The sequence below is a fragment of the Oncorhynchus keta genome, unplaced genomic scaffold (assembly GCF_023373465.1).
Source record: "Oncorhynchus keta strain PuntledgeMale-10-30-2019 unplaced genomic scaffold, Oket_V2 Un_contig_4652_pilon_pilon, whole genome shotgun sequence".
NCBI lineage: Eukaryota > Metazoa > Chordata > Actinopteri > Salmoniformes > Salmonidae > Oncorhynchus > Oncorhynchus keta.
In genome coordinates, this window is record NW_026287886.1 from 93,467 (window position 1) to 107,846 (window position 14,380).

The 14,380-nt window shown below is 48.6% G+C and overlaps 1 protein-coding gene across 20 annotated transcripts; it reads right to left on the reverse strand.

Annotated features, from left to right (window-relative positions):
• Positions 1-5,463: 5,463 nt before the first annotated feature.
• Positions 5,464-11,742, reverse strand: LOC127924857 (melanoma-associated antigen C1-like). 20 transcript variants are annotated; one of them, XM_052509481.1, is made up of 6 exons: positions 11,231-11,742; positions 8,597-8,788; positions 7,925-7,972; positions 6,339-6,434; positions 6,003-6,146; positions 5,464-5,905 (listed from the first exon to the last, which is right to left on the reverse strand). In XM_052509481.1, exons 1-6 carry the CDS (start codon positions 11,736-11,738, stop codon positions 5,493-5,495), a joined length of 1,401 nt encoding a protein of 466 aa, XP_052365441.1. In that variant the 5' UTR covers positions 11,739-11,742; the 3' UTR covers positions 5,464-5,492. The 20 variants fall into 20 exon arrangements, with proteins under 20 accessions (XP_052365441.1, XP_052365440.1, XP_052365439.1 ...); XM_052509480.1 differs by having other exon boundaries at positions 6,003-6,194; XM_052509479.1 differs by having other exon boundaries at positions 6,243-6,434.
• Between the last annotated feature and the right edge of the window lie 2,638 nt (positions 11,743-14,380).

The window sequence follows — 14,380 nt, forward strand, 5'->3', positions numbered from 1 at the left end:
AGAGACTGTTACACCCTAGCCTGTAGGTCTACCTCATTATGAAGAGAGACTGTTACACCCTAGCCTGTAGGTCTACCTCATTATGAAGAGAGACTGTTACACCCTAGCCTGTAGGTCTACCTCATTATGAAGAGAGACTGTTACACCCTAGCCTGTAGGTCTACCTCATTATGAAGAGAGACTGTTACACCCTAGCCTGTAGGTCTACCTCATTATGAAGAGAGACTGTTACACCCTAGCCTGTAGGTCTACCTCATTATGAAGAGAGACTGTTACACCCTAGCCTGTAGGTCTACCTCATTATGAAGAGAGACTGTTACACCCTAGCCTGTAGGTCTACCTCATTATGAAGAGAGACTGTTACACCCTAGCCTGTAGGTCTACCTCATTATGAAGAGAGACTGTTACACCCTAGCCTGTAGGTCTACCTCATTATGAAGAGAGACTGTTACACCCTAGCCTGTAGGTCTACCTCATTATGAAGAGAGACTGTTACACCCTAGCCTGTAGGTCTACCTCATTATGAAGAGAGACTGTTACACCCTAGCCTGTAGGTCTACCTCATTATGAAGAGAGACTGTTACACCTAGCCTGTAGGTCTACCTCATTATGAAGAGAGACTGTTACACCCTAGCCTGTAGGTCTACCTCATTATGAAGAGAGACTGTTACACCCTAGCCTGTAGGTCTACCTCATTATGAAGAGAGACTGTTACACCCTAGCCTGTAGGTCTACCTCATTATGAAGAGAGACTGTTACACCCTAGCCTGTAGGTCTACCTCATTATGAAGAGAGACTGTTACACCCTAGCCTGTAGGTCTACCTCATTATGAAGAGAGACTGTTACACCCTAGCCTGTAGGTCTACCTCATTATGAAGAGAGACTGTTACACCCTAGCCTGTAGGTCTACCTCATTATGAAGAGAGACTGTTACACCCTAGCCTGTAGGTCTACCTCATTATGAAGAGAGACTGTTACACCCTAGCCTGTAGGTCTACCTCATTATGAAGAGAGACTGTTACACCCTAGCCTGTAGGTCTACCTCATTATGAAGAGAGACTGTTACACCCTAGCCTGTAGGTCTACCTCATTATGAAGAGAGACTGTTACACCCTAGCCTGTAGGTCTACCTCATTATGAAGAGAGACTGTTACTCCCTAGCCTGTAGGTCTACCTCATTATGAAGAGAGACTGTTACACCCTAGCCTGTAGGTCTACCTCATTATGAAGAGAGACTGTTACACCCTAGCCTGTAGGTCTACCTCATTATGAAGAGAGACTGTTACACCCTAGCCTGTAGGTCTACCTCATTATGAAGAGAGACTGTTACACCGTAGCCTGTAGGTCTACCTCATTATGAAGAGAGACTGTTACACCCTAGCCTGTAGGTCTACCTCATTATGAAGAGAGACTGTTACACCCTAGCCTGTAGGTCTACCTCATTATGAAGAGAGACTGTTACACCCTAGCCTGTAGGTCTACCTCATTATGAAGAGAGACTGTTACACCCTAGCCTGTAGGTCTACCTCATTATGAAGAGAGACTGTTACACCCTAGCCTGTAGGTCTACCTCATTATGAAGAGAGACTGTTACACCCTAGCCTGTAGGTCTACCTCATTATGAAGAGAGACTGTTACACCCTAGCCTGTAGGTCTACCTCATTATGAAGAGAGACTGTTACACCCTAGCCTGTAGGTCTACCTCATTATGAAGAGAGACTGTTACACCCTAGCCTGTAGGTCTACCTCATTATGAAGAGAGACTGTTACACCCTAGCCTGTAGGTCTACCTCATTATGAAGAGAGACTGTTACACCCTAGCCTGTAGGTCTACCTCATTATGAAGAGAGACTGTTACACCCTAGCCTGTAGGTCTACCTCATTATGAAGAGAGACTGTTACACCCTAGCCTGTAGGTCTACCTCATTATGAAGAGAGACTGTTACACCCTAGCCTGTAGGTCTACCTCATTATGAAGAGAGACTGTTACACCCTAGCCTGTAGGTCTACCTCATTATGAAGAGAGACTGTTACACCCTAGCCTGTAGGTCTACCTCATTATGAAGAGAGACTGTTACACCCTAGCCTGTAGGTCTACCTCATTATGAAGAGAGACTGTTACACCCTAGCCTGTAGGTCTACCTCATTATGAAGAGAGACTGTTACACCCTAGCCTGTAGGTCTACCTCATTATGAAGAGAGACTGTTACACCCTAGCCTGTAGGTCTACCTCATTATGAAGAGAGACTGTTACACCCTAGCCTGTAGGTCTACCTCATTATGAAGAGAGACTGTTACACCCTAGCCTGTAGGTCTACCTCATTATGAAGAGAGACTGTTACACCCTAGCCTGTAGGTCTACCTCATTATGAAGAGAGACTGTTACACCCTAGCCTGTAGGTCTACCTCATTATGAAGAGAGACTGTTACACCCTAGCCTGTAGGTCTACCTCATTATGAAGAGAGACTGTTACACCCTAGCCTGTAGGTCTACCTCATTATGAAGAGAGACTGTTACACCCTAGCCTGTAGGTCTACCTCATTATGAAGAGAGACTGTTACACCCTAGCCTGTAGGTCTACCTCATTATGAAGAGAGACTGTTACACCCTAGCCTGTAGGTCTACCTCATTATGAAGAGAGACTGTTACACCCTAGCCTGTAGGTCTACCTCATTATGAAGAGAGACTGTTACACCCTAGCCTGTAGGTCTACCTCATTATGAAGAGAGACTGTTACACCCTAGCCTGTAGGTCTACCTCATTATGAAGAGAGACTGTTACACCCTAGCCTGTAGGTCTACCTCATTATGAAGAGAGACTGTTACACCCTAGCCTGTAGGTCTACCTCATTATGAAGAGAGACTGTTACACCCTAGCCTGTAGGTCTACCTCATTATGAAGAGAGACTGTTACACCCTAGCCTGTAGGTCTACCTCATTATGAAGAGAGACTGTTACACCCTAGCCTGTAGGTCTACCTCATTATGAAGAGAGACTGTTACACCCTAGCCTGTAGGTCTACCTCATTATGAAGAGAGACTGTTACACCCTAGCCTGTAGGTCTACCTCATTATGAAGAGAGACTGTTACACCCTAGCCTGTAGGTCTACCTCATTATGAAGAGAGACTGTTACACCCTAGCCTGTAGGTCTACCTCATTATGAATAGAGACTGTTACACTCTAGCCTGTAGTTTACCTCATTATGAAGAGAGACTGTTACACCCTAGCCTGTAGGTCTACCTCATTATGAAGAGAGACTGTTACACCCTAGCCTGCAGGTCTACCTCATTATGAAGAAAGACTGTTACATCCTAGCCTGTAGGTCTACCTCATTATGAAGAGAGACTGTTACACCCTAGCCTGTAGGTCTACCTCATTATGAAGAGAGACTGTTACACCCTAGCCTGTAGGTCTACCTCATTATGAAGAGAGACTGTTACACCCTAGCCTGTAGGTCTACCTCATTATGAAGAGAGACTGTTACACCCTAGCCTGTAGGTCTACCTCATTATGAATAGAGACTGTTACACTCTAGCCTGTAGTTTTACCTCATTATGAAGAGAGACTGTTACACCCTAGCCTGTAGGTCTACCTCATTATGAAGAGAGACTGTTACACCCTAGCCTGTAGGTCTACCTCATTATGAAGAGAGACTGTTACACCCTAGCCTGTAGGTCTACCTCATTATGAAGAGAGACTGTTACACCCTAGCCTGTAGGTCTACCTCATTATGAAGAGAGACTGTTACACTCTAGCCTGTAGGTCTACCTCATTATGAAGAGAGACTGTTACACCCTAGCCTGTAGGTCTACCTCATTATGAAGAGAGACTGTTACACCCTAGCCTGTAGGTCTACCTCATTATGAAGAGAGACTGTTACACCCTAGCCTGTAGGTCTACCTCATTATGAAGAGAGACTCTTACACCCTAGCCTGTAGGTCTACCTCATTATGAAGAGAGACTGTTACACCCTAGCCTGTAGGTCTACCTCATTATGAATAGAGACTGTTACATCCTAGCCTGTAGGTCTACCTCATTATGAAGAGAGACGGTTACATCCTAGCCTGTAGTTTTACCTCACTATGAAGAGAGAGACACTCACTCAGACCTCATCCTTCGACTTAGATGAAAGTCTCATGCGTACAGTCTTCGTAAAAAAGGTTGCGAACTAGAACCATCCAGTGTTTTTTCGGTATGTCCTCATAGGGGAACATCTTTTTTGGTGCTAATGTGGGTAGAACCTTTTGCAGAGGGTTTTTAACCTAAAATCAAAGAACCCCCTGTTCCAAAGAATCCTTCTGAACTTCTAAAGAATCCTTCTGAACTTATATATAATAATAATATAATAATATATGCCTTCTAAATAATCCGCTTTAAATCTTCAAAGAATCCTTCTGGCCTTAAAGAATCCAGTCTGGCCTTCTAAACATTCCTTCTGGGTGGTAATCAAACCCACTCTAAAGAACCCTGGCCTTCTAAAGCTTCTACAAGCGCCATGCCTACCAACTCTAAAGAATCCTTCTGGCCTTCTAAAGAATCCTTCTGGCCTTCTAAAGAATCCTTCTGGCCTTCTAAAGAATCCTTCTGAACTTCTAAAGAATCCTTCTGAACTTCTAAAGAATCCTTCTGGCCTTCTAAAGAATCCTTCTGGCCTTCTAAAGAATCCTTCTGGCCTTCTAAAGAATCCTTCTGGCCTTCTAAAGAATCCTTCTGAACTTCTAAAGAATCCTTCTGGCCTTCTAAAGAATCCTTCTGGCCTTCTAAAGAATCCTTCTGGCCTTCTAAAGAATCCTTCTGAACTTCTAAAGAATCCTTCTATAATAATCATAATAATAAATAATCATCAAAGAACCCCTGTTTGCTTCTACCTATACCCCTTTATGAAGGGTTTCACCAGCCTCTTTAGCCTTTAAAATTGTATGATTTATGACAATAAATGACATATATATATACACACTGAGTGTACAAAACATGATGAACACACGCTGGTTCCATGACATAGCTTTCACCTGGTTTCACGTGTTCAGTCTTTGATCCCTTATTGATGTCACGTATTAATTAAATCCACTTCAAACAGTGTAGATGAAGGGGAGGAGACATGTTAAATAATGATTTTCCGGCATTTGCGACATTTGAGACATGGATTGTGTATGTGTGCCATTCGTAGGGTGAGTCGGCAAAACAAACAACTTAAGTGCCTTTGAACGGGGTATGGTACCAGGCGCACCGGTTTGATTGTGTCAAGAACTGCAACGCTTCTGGGTTTTTCATGCTCGACAGTTTCCCTTGTTTATCAAGAACGATGCACCACCCAAAGGACATACATCCAACTTGACACAACTGTGGGAAGCATTGGAGTCAACATGGGCCAGCATCCCTGGAGTCAACATGGGACCAGCATCCCTGTGGAACCCTTTCAACACCTTGTAGAGTCAACATGGGCCAGCATCCCTGTGGAACGCTTTCAACACCTTGTGGAGTCAACATGGGTCAGCATCCCTGTGGAACGCTTTCAACACCTTGTAGAGTCAACATGGGCCAGCATCCCTGTGGAACGCTTTCAACACCTTGTAGAGTCAACATGGGCCAGCATCCCTGTGGAACGCTTTCAACACCTTGTAGAGTCAACATGGACCAGCATCCCTGTGGAACGCTTTCAACACCTTGTAGAGTCAACATGGGCCAGCATCCCTGTGGAACGCTTTCAACACCTTGTAGAGTCAACATGGGCCAGCATCCCTGTGGAACGCTTTCAACACCTTGTAGAGTCAACATGGGCCAGCATCCCTGTGGAACGCTTTCAACACCTTGTAGAGTCAACATGGGCCAGTATCCCTGTGGAACGCTTTCAACACCTTGTAGAGTCCACATGGGCCAGCATCCCTGTGGAACGCTTTCTACACCTTGTAGAGTCAACATGGACCAGCATCCCTGTGGAACGCTTTCAACACCTTGTAGAGTCAACATGGGCCAGCATCCCTGTGGAACGCTTTTCAACACCTTGTAGAGTCAACATGGGCCAGCATCCCTGTGGAACGCTTTCAACACCTTGTAGAGTCAACATGGGCCAGTATCCCTGTGGAACGCTTTCAACACCTTGTAGAGTCCACATGGGCCAGCATCCCTGTGGAACGCTTTCTACACCTTGTAGAGTCAACATGGACCAGCATCCCTGTGGAACGCTTTCAACACCTTGTAGAGTCAACATGGGCCAGCATCCCTGTGGAACGCTTTCAACACCTTGTAGAGTCAACATGGGCCAGCATCCCTGTGGAACGCTTTCAACACCTTGTAGAGTCAACATGGGCCAGTATCCCTGTGGAACGCTTTCAACACCTTGTAGAGTCCACATGGGCCAGCATCCCTGTGGAACGCTTTCTACACCTTGTAGAGTCAACATGGACCAGCATCCCTGTGGAACGCTTTCAACACCTTGTAGAGTCAACATGGGCCAGCATCCCTGTGGAACGCTTTCAACACCTTGTAGAGTCAACATGGACCAGCATCCCTGGGGAACGCTTTCAACACCTTGTGGAGTCAACATGGGTCAGCATCCCTGTGGAACGCTTTCAACACCTTGTAGAGTCAACATGGACCAGCATCCCTGTGGAACGCTTTCAACACCTTGTGGAGTCAACATGGACCAGCATCCCTGTGGAACGCTTTCAACACCTTGTAGAGTCAACATGGACCAGCATCCCTGTGGAACGCTTTCAACACCTTGTGGAGTCAACATGGGCCAGCATCCCTGTGGAACGCTTTCAACACCTTGTGGAGTCAACATGGGTCAGCATCCCTGTGGAACGCTTTCAACACCTTGTAGAGTCAACATGGGCCAGCATCCCTGTGGAACGCTTTCAACACCTTGTAGAGTCAACATGGACCAGCATCCCTGTGGAACGCTTTCAACACCTTGTAGAGTCAACATGGGCCAGCATCCCTGTGGAACGCTTTCAACACCTTGTAGAGTCAACATGGGCCAGCATCCCTGTGGAACGCTTTCAACACCTTGTAGAGTCAACATGGGCCAGCATCCCTGTGGAACGCTTTCAACACCTTGTAGAGTCAACATGGGCCAGTATCCCTGTGGAACGCTTTCAACACCTTGTAGAGTCAACATGGGCCAGCATCCCTGTGGAACGCTTTCGACACCTTGTAGAGTCAACATGGACCAGCATCCCTGTGGAACGCTTTCAACACCTTGTAGAGTCAACATGGGCCAGCATCCCTGTGGAACGCTTTCAACACCTTGTAGAGTCAACATGGACCAGCATCCCTGTGGAACGCTTTCAACACCTTGTAGAGTCAACATGGACCAGCATCCCTGTGGAACGCTTTCAACACCTTGTAGAGTCAACATGGGCCAGCATCCCTGTGGAACGCTTTCAACACCTTGTAGAGTCAACATGGGCCAGCATCCCTGTGGAAGCATTGGAGTCAACATGGGCCAGCATCCCTGTGGAAGCATTGGAGTCAACATGGGCCAGCATCCCTGGAGTCAACACGGGCCAGCATCCCTGTGGAACGCTTTCAACACCTTGTGGAGTCAACATGGGTCAGCATCCCTGTGGAACGCTTTCAACACCTTGTAGAGTCAACATGGGACCAGCATCCCTGTGGAACGCTTTCAACACCTTGTAGAGTCAACATGGGCCAGCATCCCTGTGGAACGCTTTCAACACCTTGTAGAGTCAACATGGACCAGCATCCCTGTGGAACGCTTTCAACACCTTGTAGAGTCAACATGGGCCAGCATCCCTGTGGAACGCTTTCAACACCTTGTAGAGTCAACATGGGCCAGCATCCCTGTGGAACGCTTTCAACACCTTGTAGAGTCAACATGGGCCAGCATCCCTGTGGAACGCTTTCAACACCTTGTAGAGTCTACATGGGCCAGCATCCCTGTGGAACGCTTTCAACACCTTGTAGAGTCCACATGGGCCAGCATCCCTGTGGAACGCTTTCTACACCTTGTAGAGTCAACATGGACCAGCATCCCTGTGGAACGCTTTCAACACCTTGTAGAGTCAACATGGGCCAGCATCCCTGTGGAACGCTTTCAACACCTTGTAGAGTCAACATGGACCAGCATCCCTGTGGAACGCTTTCAACACCTTGTAGAGTCAACATGGACCAGCATCCCTGTGGAACGCTTTCAACACCTTGTGGAGTCAACATGGGTCAGCATCCCTGTGGAACGCTTTCAACACCTTGTAGAGTCAACATGGACCAGCATCCCTGTGGAACGCTTTCAACACCTTGTGGAGTCAACATGGACCAGCATCCCTGTGGAACGCTTTCAACACCTTGTAGAGTCAACATGGACCAGCATCCCTGTGGAACGCTTTCAACACCTTGTGGAGTCAACATGGGCCAGCATCCCTGTGGAACGCTTTCAACACCTTGTGGAGTCAACATGGGTCAGCATCCCTGTGGAACGCTTTCAACACCTTGTAGAGTCAACATGGGCCAGCATCCCTGTGGAACGCTTTCAACACCTTGTAGAGTCAACATGGACCAGCATCCCTGTGGAACGCTTTCAACACCTTGTAGAGTCAACATGGGCCAGCATCCCTGTGGAACGCTTTCAACACCTTGTAGAGTCAACATGGGCCAGCATCCCTGTGGAACGCTTTCAACACCTTGTAGAGTCAACATGGGCCAGCATCCCTGTGGAACGCTTTCAACACCTTGTAGAGTCAACATGGGCCAGTATCCCTGTGGAACGCTTTCAACACCTTGTAGAGTCCACATGGGCCAGCATCCCTGTGGAACGCTTTCTACACCTTGTAGAGTCAACATGGACCAGCATCCCTGTGGAACGCTTTCAACACCTTGTAGAGTCAACATGGGCCAGCATCCCTGTGGAACGCTTTCAACACCTTGTAGAGTCAACATGGGCCAGCATCCCTGTGGAACGCTTTCAACACCTTGTAGAGTCAACATGGACCAGCATCCCTGTGGAACGCTTTCAACACCTTGTAGAGTCAACATGGGCCAGCATCCCTGTGGAACGCTTTCAACACCTTGTAGAGTCAACATGGGCCAGCATCCCTGTGGAAGCATTGGAGTCAACATGGGCCAGCATCCCTGTGGAAGCATTGGAGTCAACATGGGCCAGCATCCCTGGAGTCAACACGGGCCAGCATCCCTGTGGAACACCTTTCAACACCTTGTAGAGTCAACATGGGCCAGCAACCCTGTGGAACGCTTTCAACACCTTGTAGAGTCAACATGGGCCAGCATCCCTGTGGAACGCTTTCAACACCTTGTAGAGTCAACATGGGCCAGCATCCCTGTGGAACGCTTTCAACACCTTGTAGAGTCAACATGGGCCAGCAACCCTGTGGAACGCTTTCAACACCTTGTAGAGTCAACATGGGCCAGCATCCCTGTGGAACGCTTTCAACACCTTGTAGAGTCAACATGGGCCAGCATCCCTGTGGAACGCTTTCAACACCTTGTAGAGTCAACATGGACCAGCATCCCTGTGGAACGCTTTCAACACCTTGTAGAGTCCACATGGGCCAGTATCCCTGTGGAACGCTTTCAACACCTTGTAGAGTCCACATGGACCAGCATCCCTGTGGAACGCTTTCTACACCTTGTAGAGTCCACATGGGCCAGCATCCCTGTGGAACGCTTTCAACACCTTGTAGAGTCAACATGGGCCAGCATCCCTGTGGAACGCTTTCAACACCTTGTAGAGTCCACATGGGCCAGCATCCCTGTGGAACGCTTTCAACACCTTGTAGAGTCAACATGGGCCAGCATCCTGTGGAACGCTTTCAACACCTTGTAGAGTCAACATGGGCCAGCATCCCTGTGGAACGCTTTCAACAACTTGTAGAGTCCACATGGGCCGGTATCCCTGATTTCAACACCTTGTAGAGTCAACATGGGCCAGCATCCCTGTGGAACGCTTTCAACACCTTGTAGAGTCAACATGGGCCAGCATCCCTGTGGAACGCTTTCAACACCTTGTAGAGTCAACATGGGCCAGCATCCCTGTGGAACGCTTTCAACACCTTGTAGAGTCAACATGGGCCAGCATCCCTGTGGAAGCATTGAGTCAACATGGGCCAGCATCCCTGTGGAAGCATTGGAGTCAACATGGGCCAGCATCCCTGGAGTCAACACGGGCCAGCATCCCTGTGGAACGCTTTCAACACCTTGTGGAGTCAACATGGGTCAGCATCCCTGTGGAACGCTTTCAACACCTTGTAGAGTCAACATGGGACCAGCATCCCTGTGGAACGCTTTCAACACCTTGTAGAGTCAACATGGGCCAGCATCCCTGTGAACGCTTTCAACACCTTGTAGAGTCAACATGGACCAGCATCCCTGTGGAACGCTTTCAACACCTTGTAGAGTCAACATGGGCCAGCATCCCTGTGGAACGCTTTCAACACCTTGTAGAGTCAACATGGGCCAGCATCCCTGTGGAACGCTTTCAACACCTTGTAGAGTCAACATGGGCCAGCATCCCTGTGGAACGCTTTCAACACCTTGTAGAGTCTACATGGGCCAGTATCCCTGTGGAACGCTTTCAACACCTTGTAGAGTACACATGGGCCAGCATCCCTGCGGAACGCTTTCTACACCTTGTAGAGTCAACATGGACCAGCATCCCTGTGGAACGCTTTCAACACCTTGTAGAGTCAACATGGGCCAGCATCCCTGTGGAACGCTTTCAACACCTTGTAGAGTCAACATGGACCAGCATCCCTGTGGAACGCTTTCAACACCTTGTAGAGTCAACATGGACCAGCATCCCTGTGGAACGCTTTCAACACCTTGTGGAGTCAACATGGGTCAGCATCCCTGTGGAACACTTTCAACACCTTGTAGAGTCAACATGGACCAGCATCCCTGTGGAACGCTTTCAACACCTTGTGGAGTCAACATGGACCAGCATCCCTGTGGAACGCTTTCAACACCTTGTAGAGTCAACATGGACCAGCATCCCTGTGGAACGCTTTCAACACCTTGTGGAGTCAACATGGGCCAGCATCCCTGTGGAACGCTTTCAACACCTTGTGGAGTCAACATGGGTCAGCATCCCTGTGGAACGCTTTCAACACCTTGTAGAGTCAACATGGGCCAGCATCCCTGTGGAACGCTTTCAACACCTTGTAGAGTCAACATGGACCAGCATCCCTGTGGAACGCTTTCAACACCTTGTAGAGTCAACATGGGCCAGCATCCCTGTGGAACGCTTTCAACACCTTGTAGAGTCAACATGGGCCAGCATCCCTGTGGAACGCTTTCAACACCTTGTAGAGTCAACATGGGCCAGCATCCCTGTGGAACGCTTTCAACACCTTGTAGAGTCAACATGGGCCAGTATCCCTGTGGAACGCTTTCAACACCTTGTAGAGTCCACATGGGCCAGCATCCCTGTGGAACGCTTTCTACACCTTGTAGAGTCAACATGGACCAGCATCCCTGTGGAACGCTTTCAACACCTTGTAGAGTCAACATGGGCCAGCATCCCTGTGGAACGCTTTCAACACCTTGTAGAGTCAACATGGGCCAGCATCCCTGTGGAACGCTTTCAACACCTTGTAGAGTCAACATGGACCAGCATCCCTGTGGAACGCTTTCAACACCTTGTAGAGTCAACATGGGCCAGCATCCCTGTGGAACGCTTTCAACACCTTGTAGAGTCAACATGGGCCAGCATCCCTGTGGAAGCATTGGAGTCAACATGGGCCAGCATCCCTGTGGAAGCATTGGAGTCAACATGGGCCAGCATCCCTGGAGTCAACACGGGCCAGCATCCCTGTGGAACACCTTTCAACACCTTGTAGAGTCAACATGGGCCAGCAACCCTGTGGAACGCTTTCAACACCTTGTAGAGTCAACATGGGCCAGCATCCCTGTGGAACGCTTTCAACACCTTGTAGAGTCAACATGGGCCAGCATCCCTGTGGAACGCTTTCAACACCTTGTAGAGTCAACATGGGCCAGCAACCCTGTGGAACGCTTTCAACACCTTGTAGAGTCAACATGGGCCAGCATCCCTGTGGAACGCTTTCAACACCTTGTAGAGTCAACATGGGCCAGCATCCCTGTGGAACGCTTTCAACACCTTGTAGAGTCAACATGGACCAGCATCCCTGTGGAACGCTTTCAACACCTTGTAGAGTCCACATGGGCCAGTATCCCTGTGGAACGCTTTCAACACCTTGTAGAGGCAACATGGACCAGCATCCCTGTGGAACGCTTTCAACACCTTGTAGAGTCCACATGGGCCAGCATCCCTGTGAAACCCTTTCAACACCTTGTAGAGTCAACATGGGCCAGCATCCCTGTGGAACGCTTTCAACACCTTGTAGAGTCCACATGGGCCAGCATCCCTGTGGAACGCTTTCAACACCTTGTAGAGTCAACATGGGCCAGCATCCCTGTGGAACGCTTTCAACACCTTGTAGAGTCAACATGGGCCAGCATCCCTGTGGAACGCTTTCAACACCTTGTAGAGTCCACATGGGCCGGTATCCCTGATTTCAACACGTTGTAGAGTCCACATGGACCAGCATCCCTGTGGAACGCTTTCAACACCTTGTAGAGTCCACATGGGCCAGCATCCCTGTGGAATGCTTTCAACACCTTGTAGAGTCCACATGGGCCAGTATCCCTGTGGAACGCTTTCAACACCTTGTAGAGTCCACATGGGCCAGCATCCCTGTGGAACGCTTTCAACACCTTGTAGAGTCAACATGGACCAGCATCCCTGTGGAACGCTTTCAACACCTTGTAGAGTCCACATGGGCCAGTATCCCTGATTTCAACACCTTGTAGAGTCCACATGGTCCAGCATCCCTGTGGAACGCTTTCAACACCTTGTGGAGTCAACATGGGCCAGTATCCCTGTGGAACGCTTTCTACACCTTGTAGAGTCAACATGGTCCAGCATCCCTGTGGAACGCTTTCTACACCTTGTAGAGTCAACATGGTCCAGCATCCCTGTGGAACGCTTTCAACACCTTGTAGAGTCCACATGGGCCGGTATCCCTGATTTCAACACGTTGTAGAGTCAACATGGTCCAGCATCCCTGTGGGAACGCTTTCAACACCTTGTAGAGTCAACATGGACCAGCATCCCTGTGGAACGCTTTCAACACCTTGTAGAGTCAACATGGACCAGCATCCCTGTGGAACGCTTTCAACACCTTGTAGAGTCCACATGGGCCAGTATCCCTGATTTCAACACCTTGTAGAGTCCACATGGTCCAGCATCCCTGTGGAACGCTTTCAACACCTTGTAGAGTCAACATGGGCCAGTATCCCTGATTTCAACACCTTGTAGAGTCCCCAAGGGGCAGTATCCCTGTGGAACGCTTTCAACACCTTGTAGAGTCCACATGGGCCAGTATCCCTGTGGAACGCTTTCAACACCTTGTAGAGTCAACATGGTCCAGTATCCCTGTGGAACGCTTTCAACACCTTGTAGAGTCAACATGGACCAGCATCCCTGTGGAACGCTTTCAACACCTTGTAGAGTCAACATGGTCCAGCATCCCTGTGGAACGCTTTCAACACCTTGTAGAGTCAACATGGACCAGCATCCCTGTGGAACGCTTTCAACACCTTGTAGAGTCAACATGGACCAGCATCCCTGTGGAAGGCTTTCAACACCTTGTAGAGTCCACATGGGCCAGTATCCCTGTGGAAGGCTTTCAACACCTTGTAGAGTCAACATGGTCCAGCATCCCTGTGGAACGCTTTCAACACCTTGTAGAGTCAACATGGTCCAGCATCCCTGTGGAACGCTTTCAACACATTGTAGAGACCCTGTGGAACGCTTTCAACACCTTGTAGAGTCAACATGGGCCAGTATCCCTGATTTCAACACCTTGTAGAGTCCACATGGGCCAGTATCCCTGATTTCAACACCTTGTAGAGTCCACATGGGCCAGTATCCCTGATTTCAACACCTTGTAGAGTCCACATGGGCCAGTATCCCTGTGGAGAGCTTTCAACACCTTGTAGAGTCCACACGGGCCAGTATCCCTGTGGAACGCCAACACCTTGTAGAGTCCCCGCCTCAACGAATTGAGGCTGTTCTGAGTGCAAAGTGGGTGCAACTCAATATTAGAACGGTGTTCCTAATGTTTTGTAGACTCGGGTGTATTTCCGAAGGCCTTTCATTGAGCGTCTAGTTATACCTAACACAGTGTTCTTAGGAAACCCCTGGTTTACAGGCCACATCAGGCCTGCATGTACACATTATGATGGCTTGCAAAGTGATGTGTAATTCCTATTGGAATCCAGACAGAATTAGGATATCCAACAAATATATATTTTAAATGTATTACCCACAACCTGAATTCAGCAGGACTGCCAGGGTAGGGCGAAGGACTGCCAGGGTT

Bases quoted from the DNA above. Each gene is read 5' to 3' on its own strand.
- LOC127924857 (XM_052509479.1), bottom strand. From the start codon at position 11,738: ATGCTTCCACAGGGATGCTGGCCCATGTTGACTCCAATGCTTCCACAG. The intron at 8,789-11,230 runs GTGTTGAAAGCG...TGACTCTACAAG, and splicing joins GCCCATGTTGACTCTACAAG to GTGTAGAAAGCGTTCCACAG. The intron at 6,147-6,242 runs GTGTTGAAAGCG...TGACTCTACAAG, and splicing joins GCCCATGTTGACTCTACAAG to GTGTAGAAAGCGTTCCACAG.